This window comes from Aulonocara stuartgranti (genome assembly GCF_965226115.1).
Source record: "Aulonocara stuartgranti genome assembly, chromosome: 13".
In the NCBI taxonomy this organism is placed as follows: Eukaryota; Metazoa; Chordata; class Actinopteri; order Cichliformes; family Cichlidae; genus Aulonocara; species Aulonocara stuartgranti.
In genome coordinates, this window is record NC_138949.1 from 4074670 (window position 1) to 4102528 (window position 27859).

Here is a 27859-nt window from a genome sequence, read left to right on the forward strand (position 1 = left end):
TAGATGTAGATTTGCACACATAATTAGACAAACGTGTTATTTAATGATTGCTAGTTGGTAAGCTAATTTATTTATAAATTGAAATTCAAATGTAGATATTCATTGGTTTCGGTCTTGGTTTTTAAGACTTCTGTCTTTGGCTGCAGGTTCTCTGTGAACTCTTCCAATCAGCACCTCAGCGAGGCAATGTACCCGTCTCTGGAAACATCTCAGGCTTCATTCGAAGACTGTTTCTGCAGCTCATGCTGGAGGATGAGAAGGTCACAGTCTTCCTACAGTCTCCCTGTCCGGTGGGTAACTCAATTATGTGGTCAACAGCGTTGCTCAGAAGTTTTACACAAACTATTGTGCTTTTTCTTAAATAAATGTTATTTCATTAAAGACTTTGAAATGAGGATGTGACATACAGCAAATGCCTGATGAAGTACTTGCTGTGAGCTTAAGGTGGCAGTGCAGCAGTATGAAGCATATGTTTGTTTGTTTTTTTCTGTATCACAACGGTCCCTTCACACTGATTCATGCCTGGCATTATGTGTTCTCAGTTACACCCTAATGGTTTATACTTTCTACTGCTCAGTTGCTGACTGTTACAAAAGCTTTGGAGACATGAGTGCCTGGAAGCATTGTATGGAGAAATTGGTTAATTACCCAAAGCAAGTCATTTTTCATTCATCTAGCTGAAATATCTCAATAATTGAGTAAATTTAGTGCAAACATTTATGGATTCCAGGTACTAAAGGTGATGTGATTTGAAAAAGGCATAAAGTTCTGGGCAACTTTGTTTAGGGCCAAATTGCGACACCTACTTAACAAAAGATGCTCAGACTAGGGCAGCTGTTTCAGTGATTCGCATGAGGCGTACAGCCTGCACCATGTAGTGAAGTCCCAAAAACTACAAAATTAAGAAAACCTTGGGGGTGGCCAAGATGATAGAAAGATGTCAGAACACACAGTGCTTTGTATGTTACAGAGCAATGGACTATTTGGCTGTAGACCAGAAAACAGCTAAATAGTCCCATATTGACAGCAAGTACAATATACTCTTTATGTTTAGTTTCTGCAGCTAACCTGATTGTGGTGTTTTCTTTTTTCCTTTCCTCCTCCTCAGTTATACAAAGGACGGATCAATGCAACCAGCCACATGATCCAGCATCCCATGTATGGAGCAGGCCACAAGTACCGCACCCTTCATCTACCAATTTCCACCACATTGGCTGAAGTCTTGGACCGGGTTTCTGGTATGTTTCAAGACAGAAAATTTCTCATTACAACAACAACAACAACCACATAAAGACTTCACTGCTCATAGTATGTACCAGTACATGTAGATGTTCCTGCCTTCAGGTTACACTTGCATTGTAACTGATGGAAAATGTCTTCTCTGCTCTTGACTTGAATGAGATTGCATGCTCTTTGTTTGGGAACCACAACACTGTATAGTATTCACTGACCTTTTTTGACCTCCTTTTCTTCTTTCCCCTCGCACCTTTTTTTCCCGTCCTGGGTGGTCCATAAAAAAAAAAAAAAAAAATTCCCTGTGCATCTCCTCTTAGCTCCAGAAAGCTTGAGAGGGGAGGTGTAATGGAGTCATCTTGACCACCTCAGCTGGCTCCTTTCAGTGCAAATAAGCAAAAGCTCAGTTCCAAGCTTTCTCAAGTCATTCCAAAACACAAAACTGTTCCAGGACTCTACAGTCCAATTAATTTTTTCAACAAATCTACTTTTCCATCAACGTTTGATTAAATATTTTTTCTTTTTTTTAAAATCAGTTTTGAGAGTTACAAGATTTCAGAAAATTTAAGCTCTTGCTTGTTCAGACATCTTTTAGAAGTCTTTGTTTTTGCCTCCATCAAGTCCTTATGTAAAGTTTTGTCAGTGAAACATCTTTCTATTTTTTTTTTCTTCTTCCAGTTATTCTTTTCCTTGAAGAAAAGATGCTCATTCTTACACTCACATGAAAATGTCCTACTATAGCATAAATTTTCTCCTACCAGTATCGATTGGAAATCTTTCTTGGTGTAATAAAACATTTCTTTTAGCTTTTGAGAATGCTGTATAGAAACTCCGTCATGCTAGCTAGCACGCAGTACGAGTTATTGTAACTGACTGTAAAAAGTCAGCATAACGAAAATAAACTCCACCTAAACTTGGTTTATATCTGACCAGATAGACTGCAGTCATAACTTCTTACCTGAAGTTCAGTTCACCTGACACTCAGACCGGCGGCCGCCTTGGGTCTCTCCTCCTCCTGCCTCACCTTCCCTCATCTACCCACTGGCCTCTGTGGAAGCCCCGCCATAGCCACCACCAAACAACTGAGTTATTTTTACACATCGGCCAACATCTAGCCAATCCACCACCTCTCATTGTTCATGCCGTTACAAATTAAAAAAAAAAAAAAAAAAGCACTTTGGGTGCCTTGAAAAGCACTATATAAATGCAATCCATTATTATTATTATTATTATTATTATTATTATTATTATTATTATTATTATTATTATTATTAAAAAAAAATCATCTGCCCATAAAAACGAAAAATCACCATCGGGCATACCGGGCGATGGCCAGTCCAGCTATGTCTTGCAGTAACAGTGGCTGTTTTCATATTTGCAAACTCATGAAGCCAGGAGGCCATTTTGGAAGAGTTTGGAGGAGAAATACACAATTGTTGTGCCAATAGAAACTGTTTGAATGTAAGCATTTGACAGATGAAGGAAGCTGATGTACGGGGAATATGTTTGCAAATTGTAATAGGAAAATCAAATTATGTTTTTGTGTGCTCTAAATATGTTAGACCATAAAAGTTTCACACTAAATTATTGTCAAATAATGTTTTGAAGCCTCTAAACTAGCTTCAATAATATTGTCTTGCCTCACAGCTCACAAATGTGTACTTCACTGTCCTGTACAAACTTGCACTGTGTTAAACAGGACAAGGCAACTGCTTCGGTTAAGCTTCCCATTGGAGCATTCCTCCTTTGGTCTCTCTTTGAATTTTAAACACCATCTTGAAGTAAATATGTTGTAACAAGTTTGTAGCACAGCAAACATAAATTACAGCATATCCCGCTGAACACTGTATTGTCAGTGTTAGTTTACTGTCTGATTCCTATTGCATATTTATCAAAGTATCTTGTTTACAATTCTTTGTTCAGTGAATGTGAAACGTAGTAATCCTTCTCTTAATTTCAGAAGTAAGTTTATTCCCAGAGATGTGTGCTCATTAAAGGTAGTATCAACAGTAGTGATAAAATAAATGGCAGAAATTACATTCTTACCACCAACACAGAATTTGGGAGTTGATACTTAAGTCCAAAAATACACTTCTCTTTCAGTCTTCTGGCCGTGGTTATCCAATGAGCAATCGTTACATTACCCTGGATAAGAGACATTAAACATTCATTTAGACTTAACATTGGTCCATAACCAAAATGCTACCGAACAGTCAGACTTTGCTAATTTTGTATCACTGAAAGTGAAAAAGATACTTAAAATTGGTCCCTGCCTCTAGTTTTTAAGGTATGCTAATAGGTCCATTCTAAGACTGAAATGTGAAACCTTTTGGGTGGCTGTGCTCAGGAGGTCGAACAGGTCATCTACCAGCTGGAAGTTTTGTTGTTTGATCGTGGCTGCTGCATGCAAACATATCCTTTGGCAAGGTACTGCTTTGGGAGTTACTTAACCCTTAGATTCATAATCCGGTGGAGTAAAAACCTATGTGAATGGTAAATGGACTGGTTCTTTATATAGTGCTTTTCTACTCTTGAGCACTCAAAGGGCTTTTATGTTGGATAGAAAGCACGTGGGCGTAGGAAAAAAGTGATCATGTGACTCTGTGAATGAAGCATGTTGTATAAAACACTTAGAAATGCTCTACTAGAGGAACCCCAAAAGTTGATTCAAAAGCATCGTAGTATGTAGTAATATTCAGATGGGCACTCTCTCTTAAGTATTCTGCCACTTTTGTTTAAAATAGAGTCTTATGGATTGAATTATACAAGTATAAAAGGCAATTGAGGGCAGCATAGTGGCACAGTGATGGGGAGTTTGCATATTTGCAAGTTCTCTCTGTGTTTGCATGGGTTCTCTGGCTTTCTTCCACAGTCCAAAGACAGATGCAGTTGGTGGGATTAGGTTAATTGGTGAATCTAGTTGTCAATATGAATCGTTGTTTTTGTCTCTATGGCTACGTTCACACTGCAGGTGAAAGCGCATCAAATCCGATTTTTTTGACCCTATGCGACCCATATCCGATCATGGTGTGACAGTGTGAACGGCACAAATCCGATATTTTCAAATCCAATCTGGGTCACTTTCGTATGTGGTGCTGAATCCGATACATATCCGATGTTTCAGAAAGCGACTGCTTTTTCAATGGTCATGTCGCATTAAATCCGTCTTTTACATCACTGACACAAGACAGACGCCAATTATCAGCTCCGGAGAAGACATCGTGAACGCTTCCTGTCCATCCAGTGAAACTGTTGGGAAGACAACGTTGGAGAAACGTGAACATTTTATATGTTCTGTATAATCTGCAGATTCTGACAGAAATCTGCAGCTATCCTTGGAAGCACAGCTCCTCTAAAACAGCAATAAGGATCATTATTAGGTTATCTACATTATTATGTAAATAACAAATAACTTAAAGCAAAATTTGGGAAATGTAAAGTCCGAAGTCTTTATATTAAGGGCCATCAGTCAAACAATACTGTTTGCTCTGGGTCTAAACAGAGCCGTTGTGTGTGTGACGTCTTCTTTTGTGCATGCGGGCCGCTTTGAGCGTTCACACTAGAGCACGTTTGCTGTCGCATTTTATTTGTAGTGTGAACGAGCAGACAAAAAAATCAGATTTGATCAAAAAATCTGAATTGAGCATTAAGACCTGCAGTGTGAACGTAGCCTATGTGTTGGCCCTGCGACAGACTGGCAACCTGCACCCTGCCTCTTGCCTTATGGTAGTTGGGATAGGCTGGATAAGCGGAAGAGAATGGATGGATGAAATGCAATTGTAAAGTTTGGGTTGGGTGGGTTGGTTGGGACTTATGCTGGCTGGTGTCCTTTGCCCCCCGGTCCTTTACAAAGTGGAATTGGACCTTAACTATCTCTGTTCTTTTAATGTGCAGCAGTAGCTTGGCACATGCAAGATTTAGAATAGCTTCATTTACATAGAGATGTACTACTGATGTTGGGGGCAGGCTGAAATGGTGGTTGGGAGTCCCATTGCGCAACGGGCTTCCCGTCAGCAGTCGGTGAGTTGGGTGGCTGCCCTTTGAGACTGCAGGGCTGCCCTAGTACCATGTTTGTGCTCGCTGGTGTCCTTCTGCATCTGATTATTGTCTCTTTGCTTGTGCAGTGCTATGGACTCCGCGTCCTGAATGTCTGTGCTGCCTGGGCGGGAGCAGGATATACACCCTGGCCTCAGTTGGGTTAAAGAGTAACCCCAAATACTGGTGGAGAATATTTTGTCTGGCTTATCGTGCTTGCACGCTATTGGCTTCACTGAGGATTGTAGCCACTTGGGGTCTGAGCTCATAGTTTCTCATCAGTGTTACGATATTTAAACTTTGGTGAGTCGTTTGACTTTGATGTGGGGAGGGATCAAAAAAAAAAATCTAAGAGAGCTACACGGTAGCCTGGCAGAAGTAGGAAGTGGAAAATTTCAGATTTTGTAAATGAGACTAGTGAGGTCTAAAGGCTACAGAACCACTGCCAAGACATTAGTGCATGACTTAGCCAAGTCAGGAATTGTAGTCTCAAAGAAGACCATTACTAGAAAGCTGTACAGGAACGAACTGCAACGTTAAAGACCACGAAAAAACACTTCTGAAGAACACAAATCCAATCTGAAGTATGCTGATGCAATTGGGAAAAAGAATATGTATGCTACAAGTAGGTCCTTTAATCAGTTGAGACAAAAAACTAGAGCTCTTTGAGCATAGAGATCCTGTTTATGTTCGGAGAAAGAAGGGAGAGGTGATCAACTCACGCTTTTCAACTTTAACTGGCTTTGTAAAGTAAGGACACAAGGGGGCAGCCCTTTCTCAAATTCCAAGCAAAATTTGATTAATTAAGAACTGGAGAAGTCATGTTTTTCAGTTATAAGAGCTGCAGTTTTAATTACAGCCTAAATTATTAACAAAATATCCCAGCAGTCAGCTCTGTCCTTGCAGTTTAATTCACTTGGCATTCTCTGGCTATCAAGGTCAGCTGTGCAGCGCTGATGCTGTGAGCTTCGGTATTACCTGTTAAGTACAAGGCAGCTATGATGAATAGCTCACCCCCTGGGACCTTGAAAAACCTGATACACTGCTGCTGTTACAGGGCAGTATGCATGTCTATAAGACATATCATCTTCTGGCTGTTCTTGTGTGGGTGAACAAATTTTGCATCTGATGCATCTTTTCTTTCCTTCTTTCTTTTAGCTTGCTAATGTTATTTAAACCAAAGCAATAAAAAAAACCAAGAAGTGTGACAAAATATATATTTAATTTTCTGTGTCTGTTTATCCAGATACACCCAGCATTACTGCCAAACTGATCAACGAGCAGAAAGAGGATAAGGAGAAGAAGAATCATGAAGAGAAAGAGAAGATGAAGGCAGACAACGGCTTCCAGGACAACTACAGTGTTGTAGTAGCCTCAGGTACAGTATGTGTGTCTTGTGTCATTTACACACCTAATAATGACACAGTATATAAGCTATGATGCATTTTGTTGAAAAACAAATATTGTTCTGTATTTCTGTATTTTTATTTTCTTCTCTGCCTTCAGGCTTAAAGTCCCAATCAAAGCGAGCTCTTTCCACCCCTCCCCGGCCTCCATCAAGGAGAGGCCGTGTCATGAGTGACAAGTTAACTGCTTCATCCAGTGTGGATCCTTCAGCTAAAACCATCAGTGTCCCTGTCTTCCACCTCTACCACAAGCTGCTTCCAGGTGCCACATACACAACCGATTCATATCAGACAGCAACAAGCGCAGGTCTTTGAGTAAAATGTAAAATGTTCACATATTACCGAAGAGAAACGGTGTGTACTCTGTCCTCTTATCCAGGTCAGCCACTCCCACCTGAGATGACCCTGGCCCAGCTACTCACACTTCTGTATGACCGCAAGCTACCGCAGGGCTACCAGTCCATCAGCCTGACAGTGAAACTGGGCTCCAAGGTCATCTCTGACCCCGGCCTTTCAAAGACTGACTCGTTCAAGAGACTCCGCACTGAGAAAGGTAATAAAACACACAGCTCCTAAGGAGGAGTCAGTTCAGATATTATACTGATGTCCCACTAAAAATATGCTTTAAAAAATCAATACAGCTGACTTATTTATTACTTTAACTGTAAAACTTTTGATGATTAATTACAATTTTAACTTTTTGTAAGCAGTCTAAATTCCTTCACTGATAATTTAGAGATTTCTCTTTTGCACATGAGCGCAAAACATAAACAAGCCAAATCTTTGTGAAAGATGCATCAAGCTGCACCCAATACGTGAAGTCAGACATATGAACAGCACCAAACATCCAGTCATTTCTAAACTAAAATGCAGACACCCAGCCATATATGCAGCATTTTCTAGGATGTCTACATACCAAATAATTGAGATACTGCAGCTAAAATGCAGCAATATTATAGAAGTAAAGCCAAAGGACCAACAAACGAAAAAGGCTCTGCCTGCTGAAAAACTCACAGGACCTTAGTTACAGTGTGCTTAAGTTGATCCTCTCACTTTGTCATCACATGATGTTGTGATTGGCTACTTTGAATTCACACCCCTGACTACCCACATCAGGCTCTCCCTCAGCTGTCCCAAACCAAAGACCACGCTAGTCCTGGTTAGAGGCTGAACAAACTCTTAATTTGTAATGAGTCCTGCACCTGTTCTGGTGTTTTTTCTCAACTGTGCAAACAGTATCTTTCAGATTATGTCACATTTGGGATTTTGGCACGGTCAGCTAGTCTATTCAGTGGTGCCTCTGTGTCAAATTCACATATCTAAATATGAAATGAAGGTTAACTTATCAAATAGAAATGGAAGAAACTAAGATTCTTCTCATTTTTATTATTATTTCAAGACCACTTCAGTAACTATGATCAAGTAAATAGAAATGGAGTTTTTAAAATGTAGTAAAAATCCAGACCTGTTTTTTTCCACTCTACTCTCACATCAAGATTTAATGGAATTGTACTTTGGTCTGAACTCAGTTCACATCACCTTGGCTGCTTCTCAGGCTGTACTGAGAGGCTTTGAAGTCTAAAAGCTTGCAGAGTGTTTTTTTTTTTAGCACAAACTGTTCAAACACTTTCCTGCTTACCTTTGCATTCATTTGGGAGTTAAGCCTTTTCATCCTTATATGTTGCTTTGGTACAACATTTATAGGGACGTTAGTGTTGCATTTGTGTCTCTAAACGATTGTGAACATGAGGTTTTTTTTATGGCTGAAAGATGGTATATTTGAATTTGTGCCCACTTACTGTGAGAGTCTTACCTATTGACTCACATTGTAAATTGCTATTGAATTTCATTCAGTCAGGACAGGTTGTTGCTTGAATCCAACTGCTGATATCCCATTCAAAACTATGCTGTCATTCTGTAGAAGTGGTGACTTTCAGGCTGGTTATATTTAGCGTTTTGATTCTGCAGACTCATGGGTCAGTACTCGGTCAAATTAATTTTTAATGTCAATGTCAGCACTGGTGAATCTGCAGATATGCTCATATTCCCTTTATCCATGCGACATGTCCTATCCACAATCCATATTTTCCATCTTAACACTCATGTGTCACTGTTTAAGAAATCATAGGGTATGTGAAATGAGACTTTTATAACTACCATTTTTACCCTTCGGCTGTAAAGGCTGATGGGCAGATGTTGTCAGGTGAGCGGGCGGCGTAGATACCCGAGTTTGTGAATGTGAAAGCTATAGAATAAAGTGACTTACGAGCTTCAAATTGATATCATAGGTACATGTACTAAAAATCTTGGAAGTTTTTGGATCCTGGTGACCTTGACCTCAATGTCAGAAATAATGTTTTCTGAAAATCATGTGAATGGCATAACTTGAGAAAAAGGCAATATAGAATTTGGGTGACTTGGGTGAACCATTCTTTAAATCAAAATACACTGTATTTCTAAAAGTATTCACTCCTCCATCCAAATAAAGGATTCAACTGGTCCAGTCATTGCCAGAAGTGTATGAAATCAGCAGCTAGGAGTGCAGACTAATTCTGCACACATTGAGTTGCTCTCATGAGCTTTGTGAATTACAGCGAACCATAATGCCACCTGCACGTAAAATTTATCCACTACTGCTAAATATTCCACAGTAAACTGTGGTATTGTAATAAAGTGTAAGTGACTGGGAACAGTATCAACTCAGCTACGAAGTGATAGGCCACAAAATCAGAGCAGGGTCCATTGCAGAGGTCACCAACGTCCGATCGCTTCAGACCTCCAAACTTCAGGTGAACTTCAGATTAATTGAAGAACAGTGTACAAAGAGGTTCATGGAATGTGTATCCATGTTTAGCACCTGCATCCAAACCTTACTTCCCCACAACTCAATGCAAAGTGCCGGATGCAGTAATGTAAAGCACACACCAGCTTTGGATCTTCTGGAGCTAAATGAGGCCACCCAAACACATGAGATGTCATCGATAAGGCCAGGATGCCCTTAGTTGAGCACATCAGGACTTAGTAGTGGAGCTCAAATAAGTCAAAAGATATAGAACAAAAAGTAAAATCCCAGGAGGACATACCTTCAAGAAATATTTTAAAGAAATCATTGTTTATTAACTTTTACTTTATTTTATAAGATATTTTTCTTTTATGCTTGCTCTTTTCTTTTTTCTTGTTTTTTTTTTTTGCTCCATCATCTGGATGAATTGTACACCTTTTGAGTCTTTTCTATCCACAAATTTTTTGTGAATACTCACTGCCTGCAAATACAGACAATTCAGATATTTAAGAAAAGGAAAACTGTTAACGGTTTTCACCCCAGTTACATACCTTGAGTATGTAACTGAGCAGCTCAGTTTTTCTTTAGCCATTACCTTCACATAACGAATGGGTACTGACTCATCACTTCCTTCCAATGAACTCGAATAAACTACCCAAATGTGCCCACTGCCCAGACACTAACTGCTTGACGGGGTCTGTCATTATCTTCATTTAACCAATAGATTCATCCTCTCTGTGGATCCTGATTCACTGTGTCATTCCATAACCTGTAGAGATTAGACACCTGCAGTACAGGACAGCTTACCGATGACAGGGATTTGTGGCTCGGTGAAATCTCTCTCTGATTCAGACTTTGCATCAGGGATTTAATTTCATTAAGGGAAATTCTTTACATATTTTGTAAACCAGTTGGTTTTCTTTTGAGAGAAAGGACCTTGTCAGGCTTCACTTCCACAAACCTTATTATTACAGAATTAAACTTACCAGTTTGTGACAGTGCACAACTGTGACACACAGTGTTGTCTTCAGTTAGAATCCTCAGGATTAATACAGACGTTGGATAAGGATTGCAAGAGTGATGAAACTCTGGGAAAGAGTTAAATATGGTTAAAAGATTCTGTTGATTCTATTTAACCATGAGTTGACACAATGCAACAATGCATAGCAATCAGCCCAGTTAATCAAGTTCATCACAAGTAACGTCACATCTTTATTCACAATGACCAAGGAGTTTTCTCAAAGTAGATATAACCTGCTATTGCCTGCTGCTTTTTTTTAAGACAATTAAACTTTTTGTGATTTGCAGTTCAGAATAACCTGTAATTCAATCAATCTCTTTTATAAAGCACTGAATTCACTTTTCTTCCAAAAAGATCTTAGTAATTGTTAAAATTTGTAGATATTTTCGTTAGTTCTGTCATCAAAAATGTATTTGTAAACATTTTAGTTTTAGTAATTAAACATAAACATTTTTAGTTAAATTATTTAATGCTTAAACCAGTTAGACCTGCAGAAAGGCGTTAGATTCTCCAGATTTAGCTTAAGGAACCCTGCAGGGAACCTTACCTTCTCTGTGTATAGTGTGGTTGAACCTCAGAACATATCACATAATAATGTGTGTAAAAATATTTATTATGGACAGAATTAAGACAAACATAGCAGGTGGATTTACAGGAGATTACTGAACTGTTAAGAGTTTGCTGAAACAAACAAAAGGCTTGTAATTGTTTTCAGTCTCAGCCAGTGGATGAACGTACAAGGTCCTCTCTTTGCTCTACTTGCAGTGGATCACTGTGACATCCTGAATAGCTGCCCTGAGGATGAACCAATGATGCCTAATGAAGAATGTCTGGATGCCGCAGCTGATGAGTCCCTGCTGGAGACGAGTCCCATTCAGTCACCTCTGCAAGTCTTTGCTGGCATGGGGGGCCTGGCCCTGATAGCGGAGAGGCTGCCCATGCTATACCCCGATGTCATTCAGCAGGTAAAACTCAGCTTTCAAGAGGCACAGAAAATTAGAAATTGAACAACTTGCATACATACAGCAGTTCTTTAGTATTAACTTTTTATTTCACAACAAATGTTTTGAGCTTACCTGCCCTGATAAAGAGCCTTGTGTGTCTCCTAAATTCACCTGTCAGCATTGTCTTGCATTTCACACCTTCGCTGAGCCTTTACTCGTCGTTGCGGTTGTTCACAGGTCAGCGCTCCTGTGGTTCCCTCCAGCACACAGGAGAAGCCCAAGGACAGCGACCAGTTTGAGTGGGTGACCATAGAGCAGTCGGGTGAGCTGGTGTATGAGGCACCAGAGTCCATTGCAGCGGAGCCACCGCCCATCAACAAACAACAGTCCCAGACATCCTCATCGTCATCATCCTCAGTGCAGACCATGTCGCCCATCCCTGCCCACTCACTGGCAGCTTTTGGCCTCTTCCTGCGCCTGCCAGGTTACGCAGAGGTGTTGCTAAAGGAGAGGAAACATGCCCAGTGTCTGCTGCGGCTGGTACTGGGTGTCACAGACGATGGAGAAGGCAGTAAGTCTGAAAACACGTCACAGCTGTCCGCACTGAAATTCACCTTGGGCTTTGAACTTTTAGCTTGGGAAGTATTTAATGCCAGAAAAAGTTTGAGAATTGCTAAGCTATTTGAAAGAAAGCTCTTGCAAAGATCCTTTGCACACAGCTATTTCTCCTGTCTGTCCCCAATTGACTAAAATATAAAATTTACTGTGTTTTCTAACCAGCGAGAGTTTGTCAGCACGGTGTCTTATTTTCCTTTTTGCCCCCCCCCTTCAAGAAAAGTAAAATAAAAATGGATTGTTCATGTGTGATTTAATCGACTAAAACACAAATCTAAACAACAAATATAAAAGCAGCATCAAAACCTTCTTATTTTGAGTGTCTGCTTTGACATCTTCTTAGGTCACATCCTGCAATCTCCATCAGCCAACGTGCTCCCCACACTACCATTCCATGTCCTGCGAGCACTGTTCAGCAGCACCCCTCTGACCACAGACGACGGTGTGCTTCTGCGTCGCATGGCTCTGGAAATCGGTGCCATCCACCTCATTCTAGCCTGTCTGTCAGCTCTGAGCCACCACGCCCCTCGCAACCCCAATGCCAATACCAGCGTCTCTGAGGTATGACCCATATCACACATACATTCTGTTTCTAATCGTCAATTGTCCCTGACGATAGAGCAGGGCGATGTGACCAAAAAGATTTATCACGATATACATTTGAAATTTTGCGATAACGATATAACTGACGATATAATTGACACTAGACAAAACACTTTACAACTCCACAACTTTATTAGTGCAAAAAAAAATCTATGTATTTTCACTTAAACAAGCAGCTGTTTTATGTGCATTAAAGTTATATAAAAACGTAACAGTGCAAATTCCTTGACAGTTTAACCAAAAGGCATTTCCAGTGGAAACTGGCCGACATATCCTCAGCATAACCATGTATAATATCCACAAAACTTCAAAGAAGTTATACACACACAATACGGTAATATTATGTTGGAGCACAGTACGTATCACTCCGCGAGGCTCCTGCCTATGAAAGCCGTAATGCTCCGACAATCTATCAAGTGGTGCGGCTTCGTAGCTTAGCAAAGTCGTACTAAAACATTTGACAGATTTTCGAGCACCGTGTACATAAAATCGTTTCGAGGTCAGCAAACACAACCAGGATTCAAACATAAGGCACACGGGATTATAAGGGGCTCTGTCGACTTTCAGAAAAATCAAAGGATTGATTTTAAGTGTGCCGTATTTTCCAAACAACACGGTAATAACGACGGCCCGCTAGCATGCGCTACCAAAAATAGTGCTTTGTTGTGTATCTGACGGATGAAAGCTAAACCAGTTCCACACCACTGAAGCTGCAGCATTTTTACAAACCAGTTCAGCTTCATCTGTTTCATTCAACGATCCGCTTTCGCTCTTCTCATTCGGCGTCGCCGCCATGTGCGTATGTAAACAAAGGCACTGCGCATGCGCGTTTTACCCATATTCTATCACGATATGTCATTTTCCTATCGTTGCCCAAAGTTACCGGTATTACCGTGAACGGTATGATATAGCCCAGCCCTACCTGATGATACATTTTGGCTCTTTTAAATTTGTGGCTGATGACAGCTTCCTGTCGGTGTTGCATTGTGAATCATTTCTTGAACCTTTCACCAGCCTGTGAGATGTCTAAGAAAAGAGAGTCCTGTCCAGCTCTTGTCATTTTCTTACTTCTGTCAGACTAACCCAGCTTCATGCCACTGGCTACTCTCACTTTGCCTGAGTGTTTTGCTGTTGGCAGTAATGGAGTAACTGAGGATAAAAACGATTGCCGTTATTAATGACCCTCTGTCTTGCTGCTTTACTTACGGCTTCCTTAGCGTACCTTTGCCTGGCAAATGGCTTAATTGTTCATAGTGAATGATAAAAAACAAACAGCTGCAGGGAGAAAAGGCTGTGCATCCGAGAAACGGGTAGTACCTCACCTCGACTTGCCTGACTCTGCTAACTGCACATCTTCTATGACCTGAAGAAGTGCAGATAGGGCTGTTCGATATAACAATATATATCAGATGACGATATAAAAACGTCTATCGTTTCATTTTACGCTATTGTTTCGTGGTGTCGCAAAAGAAACCGTTTATGGCAATATTTTTTTCATTGTTTTGATCGCAGTCATTGGTTTTTATGTGTTGTCGTCAGCAACAACGACAGTAAAACCATCACGTGTTGGCTTGTTTATTTTCCGCATAAATCTTTCAAAATAAAGCTTAAGATCCTGTTGAGACTTTTCAAAATAAACTGAATCACGTGAAAGAGCAGATTGTTTACAGATGAGAATTAAAAAAGAGCCACCAGGTGCTAAAAAATAAACCTTAGACTCAAACGTTAGAACAGGCTTTCCCCGCAGCACGCTGTGTAATAAATACTCAAAGAAAACTGCAGCCTTTACAACTTATGTCTAAAAATGTATAGTTTCATGCCTCTGTTAAAACACTCAACTCCAGGTACACGACGCCCAGCTGGAAACACTTCACACAAGTCGAGCTGCCCGAGATTGACAGAATTTACAGAAAATGTTACATTTTTGTGATTTATATCGTTATCGGGACGATAGATGTCTTATATAGGGATATGAGATTTTGGTCATATCGCACAGCCCTAAGTGCAAAGTATATGGACGTTTAGCTCTTGAAACAAAAAAATTAAGGATGTGCTTTACATACAAATGTAGAGCAATTTACAAACCATTCTGACAGCAATATAGCATCAATGGGCTTTTAAATAAAGTCGGGAAGAGAGAGCCTGGTTTGTGTTTGTATGCATTTAATGGCAGCTTGTGTTAATGTGTAGGAAAAATCAATGATTGTTTTCCTAGTGTGAATGGCAGAGGTCACATCTGAAATCATAGTTACTGTGATCTCAGGTGTAGGTCTTCAGCGCTTTTTTTTTTTTTTTTTTTTAATTTTTATAAATTAAAGGGGCCTCAAAGAGAGGCGTAAGAACAGAGTCAACAATGGTTTGGTATCCCAGAAAAAGAATAAACCAGTTAGACCTGTTTTCTTATCATGTTTCAAACACCAAACTGAAAAAATTAAAACATATCTAGCTAAAGCATATGAGCTTATGAGTTTTTCACCCCCTGAGTGGAGGTGTTGTCACTGGGTTCCTGAAGCAGACCTGCCTTGTTTTTGTTGTGGTGGTGATGTGTCCGGTCTCATGCTTGTTCAGGGACTGTGTGAATACACAAATCTCATTTCTTGTTTGACTCCATGTGACCATCACAAATGTTTTATGGCAGCTTTCTATGTAGGCCACAACCAACTCTGACCTTTTTGAATACATGATAAAACGTGATGAAAAAGCAGCAACAGTGTTTACGCCTGAATTTCATTAATAATTGTTAAAGGGAAGTAAAAATGCAAAATCTTTGATTTTTGTGTGTGTGTGTGTGTGTGTGTGTGTGTGTGTGTGTGTGTGTGTGTGTGTGGCAGCCACAGATATCCAGCTGCCATGGTGGGGGGACCAGTGAGGAGCAACAGCTGTACTGGGCTAAAGGAACGGGTTTTGGTACTGGATCTACAGCGTCAGGCTGGGACGTAGAGCAGGCCCTCACCAAGCAAAGGCTAGAGGAAGAGCATGTCACTTGTCTACTCCAGGTAAGTGCAAATGAGCATTTTTTTTTTTTTAAGGTGGGTTATTTTTGCCTGGTATTCCCTATGAAACATGGGCCATAAATGAACCCATTAATTTTTTTGTGAACTTGCACTATAGTATTCAAATTCAACAGACTGACCAAACTACAAGACGCAAATAATGAGCAGACAGCTGGGTTAAATGGAGGGCAGGGAACTAAAACGGCTTGTTTCGGGCAGGGGATAAAAAAAGGGCTGCAGCAATGCTCAATTTAAGATGAGTAAGGATTCATTTGAACCATGAACCACGCAAAGGTATCATATCTAGCTATGTTTAATTTCTTTTGATGTTACTTACTGTGCCTTGTCATAGTGAGAGATGAGCACCCAACAATACAGTTGGTGCATATATTTGATTCCCAATAAAGAGGTATGCTTATCATCCTGGCAGTTGTGGTGTGTAGGAAGGGACATCTGAAGACACACAGTGATCAAAAACATGGATTCTCCCTCATCCAGAGCAGGTCACATGAACGCTTTTCTTCATAAAGGGTAAATTTTAATTCTGCATTTGTTTTTCTTTACTAGGTCTTGGCAAGCTATATCAACCCAGCAGGCTCAAGTGGCTGCCACATTGCTGATGCCTCTTCAACAGCCAGCAGAGCTCACAACAGCTCAGCACTGCCAGCAGTGCTGCTAGAGCTGCTGAGCCAGTCCTGCCTCATTCCCGCCATGTCCTCCTACCTACGCAACGACTCAGGTAGGGCCCATGTCTTTGCAAGTGATGAGTATGACCAACAGAGAGACGGATCTAGCCTCTGTGCGCCTTGATTCCTAGGCCCCACCGGTTGGCTGAGGAGAAGTGATTTGAACCTCTGTATATTTCAGCTCAACAGAGTGATCACGTAGGAATTTCTACCATAAACACTAAGCAAGAAAGATGACTCTCCTGTCACACTGAAGTGGACATGAAAGGGTTATCTGTAAAAATAATGTTGTATCCCTTAGATCTTTCGTTCTATTCACTGAAATGAATAGTGCTTACCCACACAAAGGAAATAGGACTTTTGTGGTTTACATCAAACATGACACAGACCTTTAGGCAACATGTTAAATTCTCTAAGGAGAGACTGCTGATAAGTGATGGTAGCTGAGTTTGTAAGAGATTAATGACACAGAACTATAGAACAACTGAGAATGCAATCACGAGAATGAAAATAAACATTTCACTTTTTATTAGGCATCAAGATGGGGATAGTTTACGGCTCAAGTCACCTTGAGTCTTCATAACATCTTTATTTACAGTCTGTTTGCTGAGACCTGGTATGCATCTTACCAAAAGTAACATGTAAGTTACTGTCTGCTTGATAGTAACTTACATTTTTCACTGAGAATATTGATCAACTCAAGTAAGTCTGTGACAAGCACAATGTAATATCCTGTAATTGAATCTAGCTTGCCCACTATAAAAATGCAGAAAGCTGCATACTTCCAATAGGCTTGATAAGTTTGTGGTTATCATTGCTCCTATAGTATGTGTTTAGAAATCTGTCATTAAGAAGTCTTACCGCTCCATGTTTCATTATTTAGATTCTACATACTCGAAAACATCATGAAATCAATTTCCTGAAGGGTTTCTGGCATTTGTGTTTGTGGGCAGATTTTTTAAAAAAAAAGAAAAAAAAAGACCAATTTTCAAAAATGATAAATTTAACTGATTGCTATCAACCTGGGAAGCAAAAATCAGAAAAGCAGTCTGCTACTTAACACTCGGTGTTCTGTGGACACAGAGAGAAAGTAACACCTATATGCCACTTTAAAGTTTTTGTTTACACAATTAACCATAGCTGTATGCTCACTGGCTAAACGTGTTCGTTGTTGTTTATACCTAAGAGTCTAGCAGGGATACTGTTGAAGACAAAGTCAAAGGAGCTTGCAAAGAAGAAGACAAAGCTACAGCTTTGGCATGAAATCTTGGATTCCAGGGACTTTAGAGTAATTTTATATTGTATAGCAAAGAGAGAACTCCAATTTCAAAAAGTAAAAGTGCTAAGCAGATAAATATATACATGAATGCAAGTGAATGTAGACGGTGCTGCACAGTTAAGGTTAGGTCAGCCCACTGCTTATATCCTCGATCGTGGCTCAAGAGTTGGGAGTTCGCCTTGTAATGGGAAGGTTGCTGGTTCGAGCCCCGGCTTGGACAGTCTCGGTCGTTGTGTCCTTGGGCAAGACACTTCACCTGTTGCCTACGGGTGGTGGTCAGAGGGCCCGGTGGCGCCAGTGTCCGGCAGCCTCGCCTCTGTCAGTGCGCCCCAGGGTGGCTGTGGCTACAATGTAGCTTGCCATCACCTGGGCATCTGGTGATGGCGACACATCATGTGTGAATGGGTGGATGACTGGATGTGTAAAGCGCTTTGGGGTCCTTAGGGACTGGTAAAGCGCTAGTATCATCCCAGAGCCTGTTACAGTGAGTGTATGCTACCTGTGTGTGCCTAATGCTGCTGGTTGTTTAACTTTGCAGGAGTATGTAAGCATGCATGCTGGCTTGTATTAATGTGCCCCTGGTCTCATAATTAAATAACAGCTGATAAATAGCATTGTGAGTGTTGTAATTACTCCTCATTATCTGGTAAAAGCCTCTGACGTGTGTTTAAATCCAAGTGTTTCCACATGCTGTGTTAAAGCATGTCCTTTGTAATACTTTTAAAACTGATATATTTATCACCCAGCTTAATAGCACATAGGTATAATGTCATGTGTTGAGTAGACATTGATTAGAGTTAATTGAAATCATGGTGTGTCCTGCCAAATAGAAGCTGGGAGCAGCTGGACCACCTTTTACATGAAAGCCAGGTGGCCAGGAGGTCCAAGGTGTGAATAAATGACTGACCAGAGCTGACTGTAGTGAACACTGGTTTTCTCTCCTTCTCTAACATTATTGTCTATGCTCTGCTTATTTAATTTAGCATCACATTGACTGCACGCGCACAAGAAAAAATACAGTCCCATAGAAATTTTGCGTCCTTTTTTAATATACTCTAGTCTGTGAAGCTTTTAGTAAAATGTTGCTATTTTTGTTTCTTTTTTTAGCCATGTTCTGTAGTATCCTTAACTGGCAGTTTAAGTTTCTTCATTCTACACCTTAGCCTTCATTGCCTCTTTCAAATCTGATAACTGGCTCGAGGTAACATTTATAACGGGCACTTTGACACACATCGAGAGATGGAGCACTTAATTCATTGTCATCTCATTTTTAAATACAGCATGGTCCAAAACACAAAATATGTCTTTTTGAAAAATAAAACCTTTTTTTTTTTCAATAAGACAATTTATTAAATATAGCTGAAATATTTGTAAGATTTTTCATATTTTCGGCTAAAACATACTTTGTTTCAGAATTTTTAACACTAACATAATTCAGCTGTTTGTTTTTTTTGCTCCTGGTGTCAAAAAAGATACTTGCATTGCCTTACCTTGGCCTCAAGTAACAATGTGAGGGATCTTGGGGTCTTGAACTTTTATCCTCCTTTTGTTGCCCTGCAATAGGCTACTGGGAGCTTCCCATTCTGGACTATCCTGCTTCTTCACTCACCTATTTCATTTACTGTATGTTTATACACCTGTCTGCATTTAATCATTAGTTACTTTTCATCTCTGGCTCTCTTCTGCAGTGTCTTTTGTTCTGTCTCTCTGGAGATTGTGCCCCTCCCTAATCTCGGTTCTATCTGAGGTTTCTTCCTGTTAAATGGAGTTTTCCCTTCCCACTATTGCCAAATGCTTGCTCAAATTGGGTCATGTCTTGAATATAAAAGAGACACAACAAGTTTTCGATAACTGAAGAACCAAAAACTGCGAAACTCTGCCCACTAGGCTGAAGAAATGCCAGAGAAGCAGAGCCCAAGAGAATGAATGGCCTGCTTGCCAAAGATCCATTCAGAGTATATGTTCAGCTACAAGGGAGCAATTTCACAATGGAAGACACAGCCAGAACTGAAATTGAGCGTACCATAGCAATCTTCCAGAGCAGAAACAACGAGTCTCCAGAATAAAGACCTGAACAGCACCAGAACCCAAAATGACTCGTACTAGCTGAGGAAGCTAACAGCACTCCTTGATTGCTTGACTGCACAAATAAGGGCGCTGCTATGCGAGTACCTGAAAGGTTGAGGGTGAAGATTAGTTGGTTTCAGGGCCTTGGTTGGTTTTAATCTGCCACATGGGATGTACCATTGACTTACACAGGGAAGTGGCTGACATCAATCTTACCAGTGGCTAGGAAGGACAGAACAGAGGTGTTCTGAGCATGGTAGAAAGGAAGACTGCTACAAGACTGCCCCAGAGACTATCAAACACATAGTAGCAAGATGGAAGATGTGAGCTGGGACTATGTACACTGAGAGGCACAACCAAGTGGCTTATAGTGTCCAAGAACATCTGTGATGCATAGAGATTAGAAGTCCTCAAGCCCCAATCGAACCAATATGGGACACCACTAAAGGTGATGATGAATTAAAAACAGGGCGACGGTCAGTGGAATTTCTACCTTCACACAGAGAAGCAGCTGTGACCAACCAACCAGACATAGTTGTGGTTGAGAAGATGCAGAAGACTGTAGGTTTGATAGATGAGACAACAACATCAGGAAGGAGGAGCACGAGAAAATAGAGAAGCATCAAGGACTGCGGGAACCACTGGAACAGGTTTAGAAAGTTAAGTTCTAAGTGGTCCCAGTGGGATTAGGAGCATTAGGACCTATAACTCCCAAACTGGAAGTGTAATTCCAGGCTTAACATTAGAGGTATCTGTCCAGAAGATTGCAGTCCTACAGTGCCTACCACTGCAATGAGTAAGAGGAAGATTTGTTTTAAATATCCAAAGGTGGGAACTGACAATGTACCTTGTTAATTGTACTCGAGTATTTACACAAATCTGTTCTTTTTACTCCTCATATTTTCAAAACAGGCTTGTAACTTTAGGGTTTAACACATTTGAGGAAAGATTTTTGGCATCAGTGTGAGCCTTCAGACCTTTAAACTGATTTGATCCTAAATGGATGAACAATAGCACACAAAATACGATATTATTTGTGTATCACTGGATTATCACATACAAAAACATTAAAGATGCAAATACATAATTTATTCATCATTTATAGTGCTATACTGAGGAGTTGAGGTTAACTAGGTTGAAACGATTTGGAACAGTGTTTTGGTTGAAAATGTCCATAATTGTGGTCATGGTGCCAATTTAGATTGTGTATTAGATCGTGAAGATCCAACATCTGGAGGATGTGCAGGATAAATTGATTAGCTTGTCATACTGTGGTGAGTTTATAGTAAAGCACTGTTCTGAATTGGTGCACAATGGCTGTGTTGCTAATGGTTACTGTTAGGTGGTTAGATGATACTTAGATTTCTTTTTTAATTCACTTAATTCTAACTTTATGCAACTTGATGTGATCTAGTTTAAGGGCAGTGTAAACAGTATACTGATAATGGCTGGAGTCTAAGCAAAGATGGCTCGTGAAACATCTGTTTACATCTTATGTACAGTGGGGCAAAAAAGTATTTAGTCAGCCACCGATTGTGCAAGTTCCCCCACCTAAAATGATGACAGAGGTCAGTAATTTGCACCAGAGGTACACTTCAACTGTGAGAGACAGAATGTGAAAAAAAAATCCATGAATCCACATGGTAGGATTTGTAAAGAATTTATTCGTAAATCAGGGTGGAAAATAAGTATTTGGTCACCTCAAACAAGGAAAATCTCTGGCTCTCACAGACCTGTAACGTCTTCTGTAAGAAGCTTTTCTGTCCCCCACTCGTTACCTGTATGAATGGCACCTGTTTGAACTCATCATCTGTATAAAAGACACCTGTCCACAGCCTCAAACAGTCAGACTCCAAACTCCGCCATGGCCAAGACCAAAGAGCTTTCGAAGGACACCAGGAAAAGTATTGTAGACCTGCACCAGACTGGGAAGAGTGAATCTACAATAGGCAAGCAGCTTGGTGTGAAAAAATCAACTGTGGGAGCAATCATCAGAAAATGGAAGACATACAAGACCACTGATAATCTCCCTCGATCTGGGGCTCCACGCAAGATCTCATCCCGTGGGGTCAAAATGATCATGAGAACGGTGAGCAAAGATCCCAGAACCACACGGGGGGACCTGGTGAATGACCTGCAGAGAGCTGGGACCAAAGTAACAAAGGTCACCATCAGTAACACACTACAACGGCAGGGAATCAAATCCCGCAGTGCCAGACGTGTTCCGCTGCTGAAGCCAGTGCATGTCCAGGCCCGTCTGAAGTTTGCCAGAGAGCACATGGATGATACAGCAGAGGATTGGGAGAATGTCATGTGGTCAGATGAAACCAAAGTAGAACTTTTTGGTATAAACTCAACTCGTCGTGTTTGGAAGAAGAAGAATACTGAGTTGCATCCCAAGAACACCATACCTACTGTGAAGCATGGGGGTGGAAACATCATGCTATGGGGCTGTTTTTCTGCCAAGGGGACAGGACGACTGATCCGTGTTAAGGACAGAATGAATGGGGCCATGTATCGTGAGATTTTGAGCCAAAACCTCCTTCCATCAGTGAGAACTTTGAAGATGAAACGAGGCTGGGTCTTCCAACATGACAATGATCCAAAACACACCGCCCGGGCAACAAAGGAGTGGCTCCGTAAGAAGCATTTGAAAGTCCTGGAGTGGCCTAGCCAGTCTCCAGACCTCAACCCCATAGAAAATCTGTGGCGGGAGTTGAAAGTCCGTGTTGCTCGGCGACAGCCCCAAAACATCACTGCTCTCGAGAAGATCTGCATGGAGGAATGGGCCAAAATACCAGCTACTGTGTGTGCAAACCTGGTAAAGACCTATAGTAAACGTTTGACCTCTGTTATTGCCAACAAAGGTTATGTTACAAAGTATTGAGTTGTATTTTTGTTATTGACCAAATACTTATTTTCCACCCTGATTTACGAATAAATTCTTTACAAATCCTACCATGTGGATTCATGGATTTTTTTTTTTCACATTCTGTCTCTCACAGTTGAAGTGTACCTCTGGTGCAAATTACTGACCTCTGTCATCATTTTAGGTGGGGGAACTTGCACAATCGGTGGCTGACTAAATACTTTTTTGCCCCACTGTATATCCTTAATGAGCAGTAAATCTCAGAGCAGCAGCAGCACAGGTCAACTAATCACAGCCTGTCCATCAAGATAATCTTCTGTAGGTCATAGGTTTTTGACTTTTACTTGACTAAAGACATTAAATTGGTCTGTCAACTTTTACGAGGTTTTGTTTTGTTTTTTTTATAACTCCCCTGAACTAAAATATGTCTGCCCCCCTTGCCATCTCTGCATACATCTCAAAACTGGAATTAAGTAATCTGGAATCCATTTCATAAATAGAAATGACACATGTCCCCTCCACCTTACTACTTAATTCCAGTTTTGCTTTGTCTCAAACAGATATGATTTAAAGTTAAAATATGTTGTATGCAGTTAATGGCCATTTTGGTACATCATTCCTGCTGATTAAACATTAGCATAATGTAGGAGAGTAATGGTCGGTAGTGATTCATCATGTGGCAAAGAAAGCAGTTCCTTTGTGTTTTCCAAATGCATAGGCCTCACAGTTTGTCCACTCATTTGTTTTAACTGTTTTTTCACAGCAGGCTAAGGAAAACTATGTTTTTGAATGAAATGCTTGACCTTGTGCACAGAAAGTCTTTTGTTCCCTATACAAACCCGTACACACTTCAAGGATTTCCTACATCACAAGGCATATTATTGACATCAGTACAAGGTGAAAGCTAAATACGCCACAGCACCACCTTCATTCATTACCACAATGTCCCTGTGGATTTGTGAATTTGCAGTTTATCACTGCTCACCCGTGGAATTGTAGATTCTATTACCACACGCTTCCCTCCTTGCAGTTAAAATGGGTAGATGAGCACTTTGAAGTGGATCAGGGCAAAGGTGAGACGTAAGATGCCACCACCAGTGATCATTGTTGTAATTAGATCCCATTCATGTAAAGTTATATACACGAATCCTTCTACGCAAACACCTTGGGGGTTTTCACAGATGAGGCTGGAAACTCATTCTTATTGTTATTCTTGGGTGTTTATTGTTCAAATGTCCCCCAATTCCACAATACATCTAGACGTTATTCAGATATTTATCAAAAGCTTTTTAATACAGGAAAATGATTGCTGACACTACCCTTAAATGAATATGAGCAAATAAATGAAGAGACCTCTGCGATCCCTCTGCACCTGACACATTTTACTCACACTCACCGACTTTCAAAGATGGACAGAGATGAAGAAAGAATATAGAGCATAAGCCCCATTTCAAATGGAAACTACATAGTTTAATTACAAGTTGATCCCATTCCTTAATGTCTTGCAACTGTGACTTCTGTGTAAGACCTGTGTATTATCAAAAATAGTTTCACACTTTTGGGGTTTGGGAAGCACTTCTAGAACACCTCAGTATAGTGTGAATTTGTGGTACACATGATGTGAAGTTGCAGGTCTGTCGGAAGTTGTTGTACAGCCACATTGCTTAGGAAGAGTGCTGTATTTGTATTACTGTAAGGGCCCTGAATCAAACACATTTTGTGGCCCTGAAGACTTACAGGTGACCAGCAGTGTTTCCAGAAGCAGCTTCCAGTTGTCACTTTATAGACTTTGCCTTTAATCATATTGTTGAGAACTCCTTCCAGACAAGTAGCAATTATGCTCCCCAAAGTTTTGAATTTAAAAAGAGAGAAAATATATCGGGTTTCTACAACACTTCTTTCCAGTAAGTACAACAGTCCAAAAAAAATCTGATCTAGGGAAATTTTGTTTTTCCTCTTGGGCCACACGGGGGAGTCAGTCCTGGCTGGGAGCTTGATGATGTCCATCTGGCATACCCTGGTTCCAGCCTAGTCCTGTTCCTTCCATGTCTCCCAGCCCTTTGTTATCTTGTCGGCTCATGGCTGTGGCTTGGCAATATGGCTTGTTTGTTTACATCTTTAACCAGTCTGTTGATTTCCCTTCTCCTCTCTCTGGGATAGACTTTCATTTCAAACTTTTTTTCTCCAACATGTGTGGCTTTCTAATTAACCCCGTCCTTCACTACTGCTCACTTCAGCTTTTCTGGCATATTTTCTCTGATTTAGAAATCCTTTTCTTCAGTTTTGGTATGTCACAGTGTGGTGTAGATATAAACAAAAACGATTACAAACAGGTTAAGAAATGTGCCAATGATGCCTAGCATGGCCAGTATGGACTCCTCCTGCTCCTCCTTGAGCTCCAGTGCCCGCACGTCATCAAGGGTGATGACTGTAGTACCCATGGTGCTGTTATTCACCTAACCTGGCAAGGGTGCACTTATCTGGAATAAAAGGAAGTGAAGGGGACTGTGTCAGACAAGAACTGAAAGTAACATCAAATCATAATTGGGTGTCTTTTCATTGCTCAGCTGCATCCTTTTTACTGTACTACTAATCTGCTAGTTTTTGCTCAAAAAACACATTCAAACAGCCCTGGTTCAGGCAGTGCCAACATAATCTCTCCCACCCCACCAGCCACAGGAAAATTAATCATGAATCAAATACAACAATGGCTGCATAGAGTGGAATGGAGATTAGTCTTTGAAGACTGCTTCTTACAACCTGCTACAGATTGTAGCTGAGCTCCTCAGTTGTGAGCTAGGAGCCAGCACTTAGTCAGCCTCATTTTAGGATTACTTGGAATGAAGCTTTTAAATTGTTAGCAATGATGCTCATTGGCATTCTCCATGTTAAAATAAGTTTGATTTAAAGATTGAGCATGCTACACCCACCTCCTCTGTATAGGTCTTAAATTAATAATCCCCCCTATCCCAGGCTCCTTGAAGTAGTTGTTCTGAGCATAATTCCCATTTTCCCTATGGATAAGTCTTAGAAGGTAAAAATTAGGAGCTAACGATGTTGTCTGAAAGATGAACAGGATATTTCTATCCTTGGGTTTATAATAGAATAACATTCACACTCTTTCCCTTCAAGTCTGGAAAATTATTCTTAAATTCAGATAAGTCAAAAGCAATAGGGTAGGAAGGGGAAAGTGGCTTACCCTAAAGCGCCTTAGGTGTAAGACATCATCATCCGGCATGCTTTTTGGGTCCTCACAGAAAAACCATGGCTTTAAGGGCATTCTACATGTGGAGAAAAAAAAAGAGGTGGGGAGGCTGGGTAGAGACTGTTCCAGTGCCTATAAGCGACAGACCAAGTGGCGGAGAGAGACGGCAATGCCACGACAGCTTCTCGGTGCTCAGCGACGCTTCCAATGAAAACCTCCTTGTGACACTTGTCTCCTTCTCCTGTTTATAGCGCCACCTGTCAAGTTCAACAACCCTACCCACAAACTTCCCTTCTGATTAAGTTCCCCCTTTGTCTTGCCAGTTTTTTTTTCTCCTTTTTTTCATCAGCAGGTTTGCCTTGCTGCTGCTAAAGCACCAGCAGCCTCTGCGTAGTGGAGAGGAGAGGGGTTCTCCTCATTTGTTCCCTCCCACCTCCCCTGAATTACTCCTATACTGACCGTCTGCTCCTTCTCTTGATTTCCCTGTAACGGCTTTGCTGAAACCCCCCTGCCTGCCTACACCTTATGCTGTAACACACTCTCCCCAATTTTCTACTGGCCTCTATTAGAAATGAATGCCTTTAAAAAAACAAAACAAAAAAAAAGCCTTGCAAGCAATGTGATTATTTTTTCTGAATGAACTGATAAGTCTCTCTGTCACCAAGCTTCCTCTGAGCTTGGTAAGAACATGCAGCTCCCCAAATTAGCAGTCTGTGGCAGGTGATATTCCAGAGGAGCAGGAGAAGCTGTAAATTCCCATGGAGCAGATTTCTGTAGAAAACCAAAAGCAGTCGGGGTGTCAGACAATCGATATGACACTATGGATGCGTGCCTACCACCAGTGACAGCACTGTTACGGCGGTTCTCCAACACCAGTTAGTCATCGTGGGAGGACTATGCATTGCATAATCAAGCAGAATGATGGCAAGAGAGCGAGAACGGATCCTGATGTCCATGGCAATGAATTGGAAGAAGCATGAGAACGAGAGAAGGGGGGAGGGAGGAAGTGAGGAGGAGCATGAGGAGGAAGGGGGGAGACGACATCGCTCACGCTTAGAGTTGTCTCCTCCCTCCACTGCTGTGGGTGCTGGTGGAGTACATATACTCATGCACACACTCGCTCATTTACCACCTAGCAAAACACAAGACAAATATCCAAAAAGGAGGCAAATTCAGCCTCTCTGCGCTGCTCTCGGCTGAGTTCAGTCGTGCCCGTCATCAGCTGTTGTTATTCTGGAAGACCTGCAGAGAGGGGAGGAGTTGAGGAGGAGGAGGCAGCAATAAAAGGCGGTGGGGAAATAAAGGATGGATGTGACTGGTTGGAGGACAAAGAGGATGAGGCCGTGAAATATTCATCTCTAACCAGTGGCTTCTGAAACGGACACCAAGCCTGCCTATTTTGTCTTTCTAACTTCCCCCTTTATTTTGTGATAGAACCTCCTCACTCTGCTGTAACCTTTTTCTATGCTTCTATGAAATATTTTACTACCTTAAAACAAACTTGATGTTGATACGTTTTTTTTTATGTGTCATCTTCCAGTCCTCCTGTAGCACCATTGAAAACCATTAGTGATATTTTTTTTAATAAAGGAAAAGAAGGTCAGTGTTGTTGGGCTCAATTACTATGTGTTCAGTTAGTTAGCTTGTACTAAATGGTAAAGTGACTGGTACATAATTGAGCACTCAAGGTGCTTTCTTGTTAATCCAGTCACACTCATTTATAGAGTACTTTTATCTAAGCACTTTTGAACATTTGTGCACACACTCAGTCTAGTGGATGGATTGGAGCAGCTTGGAGTTCAGGATCTTGCCCAAGGAATGTGTAGGCATGCAGACTAGAGGAGTCTGCTTTGTTAAGGCTTTTTCTGCTTCAATCCTCTCTTAAGCTCTTGTTTCATTTCTGTTCATATGCACACATTTATTGCATCTATGTATGGGATATGTTTGCTTAAACATTAGTTGATACATTAACGTTAAATTAATTAATTTTAGTTATCAGACCTTAAATTTAAGACTGAATTAATTTGGCTTCAGCAGTATTTAATTTACCTGGTAACCAGGTACAACAGAATGTTATAAGTAAAAGAGTCTATCTCAATATACTTCATCAACATCAAAAAG

At 40.8% G+C, this 27859-nt stretch overlaps 1 protein-coding gene across 4 annotated transcripts in view; it reads left to right on the plus strand.

Annotated features, from left to right (window-relative positions):
* birc6 (baculoviral IAP repeat containing 6) overlaps positions 1-27859 on the plus strand; it is a 129148-nt gene that overhangs the window by 67749 nt on the left and 33540 nt on the right. For all 4 annotated transcript variants that reach the window (XM_082558084.1, XM_082558087.1, XM_082558086.1 and 1 more), the window contains exons 55-64: positions 147-290; positions 1109-1238; positions 6515-6646; positions 6775-6936; positions 7054-7227; positions 11243-11442; positions 11659-11992; positions 12380-12597; positions 15471-15635; positions 16200-16371. In XM_082558084.1, the coding sequence (XP_082414210.1) occupies positions 147-290; positions 1109-1238; positions 6515-6646; positions 6775-6936; positions 7054-7227; positions 11243-11442; positions 11659-11992; positions 12380-12597; positions 15471-15635; positions 16200-16371 (1831 nt within the window). The remainder of the gene's footprint in view (positions 1-146; positions 291-1108; positions 1239-6514; positions 6647-6774; positions 6937-7053; positions 7228-11242; positions 11443-11658; positions 11993-12379; positions 12598-15470; positions 15636-16199; positions 16372-27859) is intronic.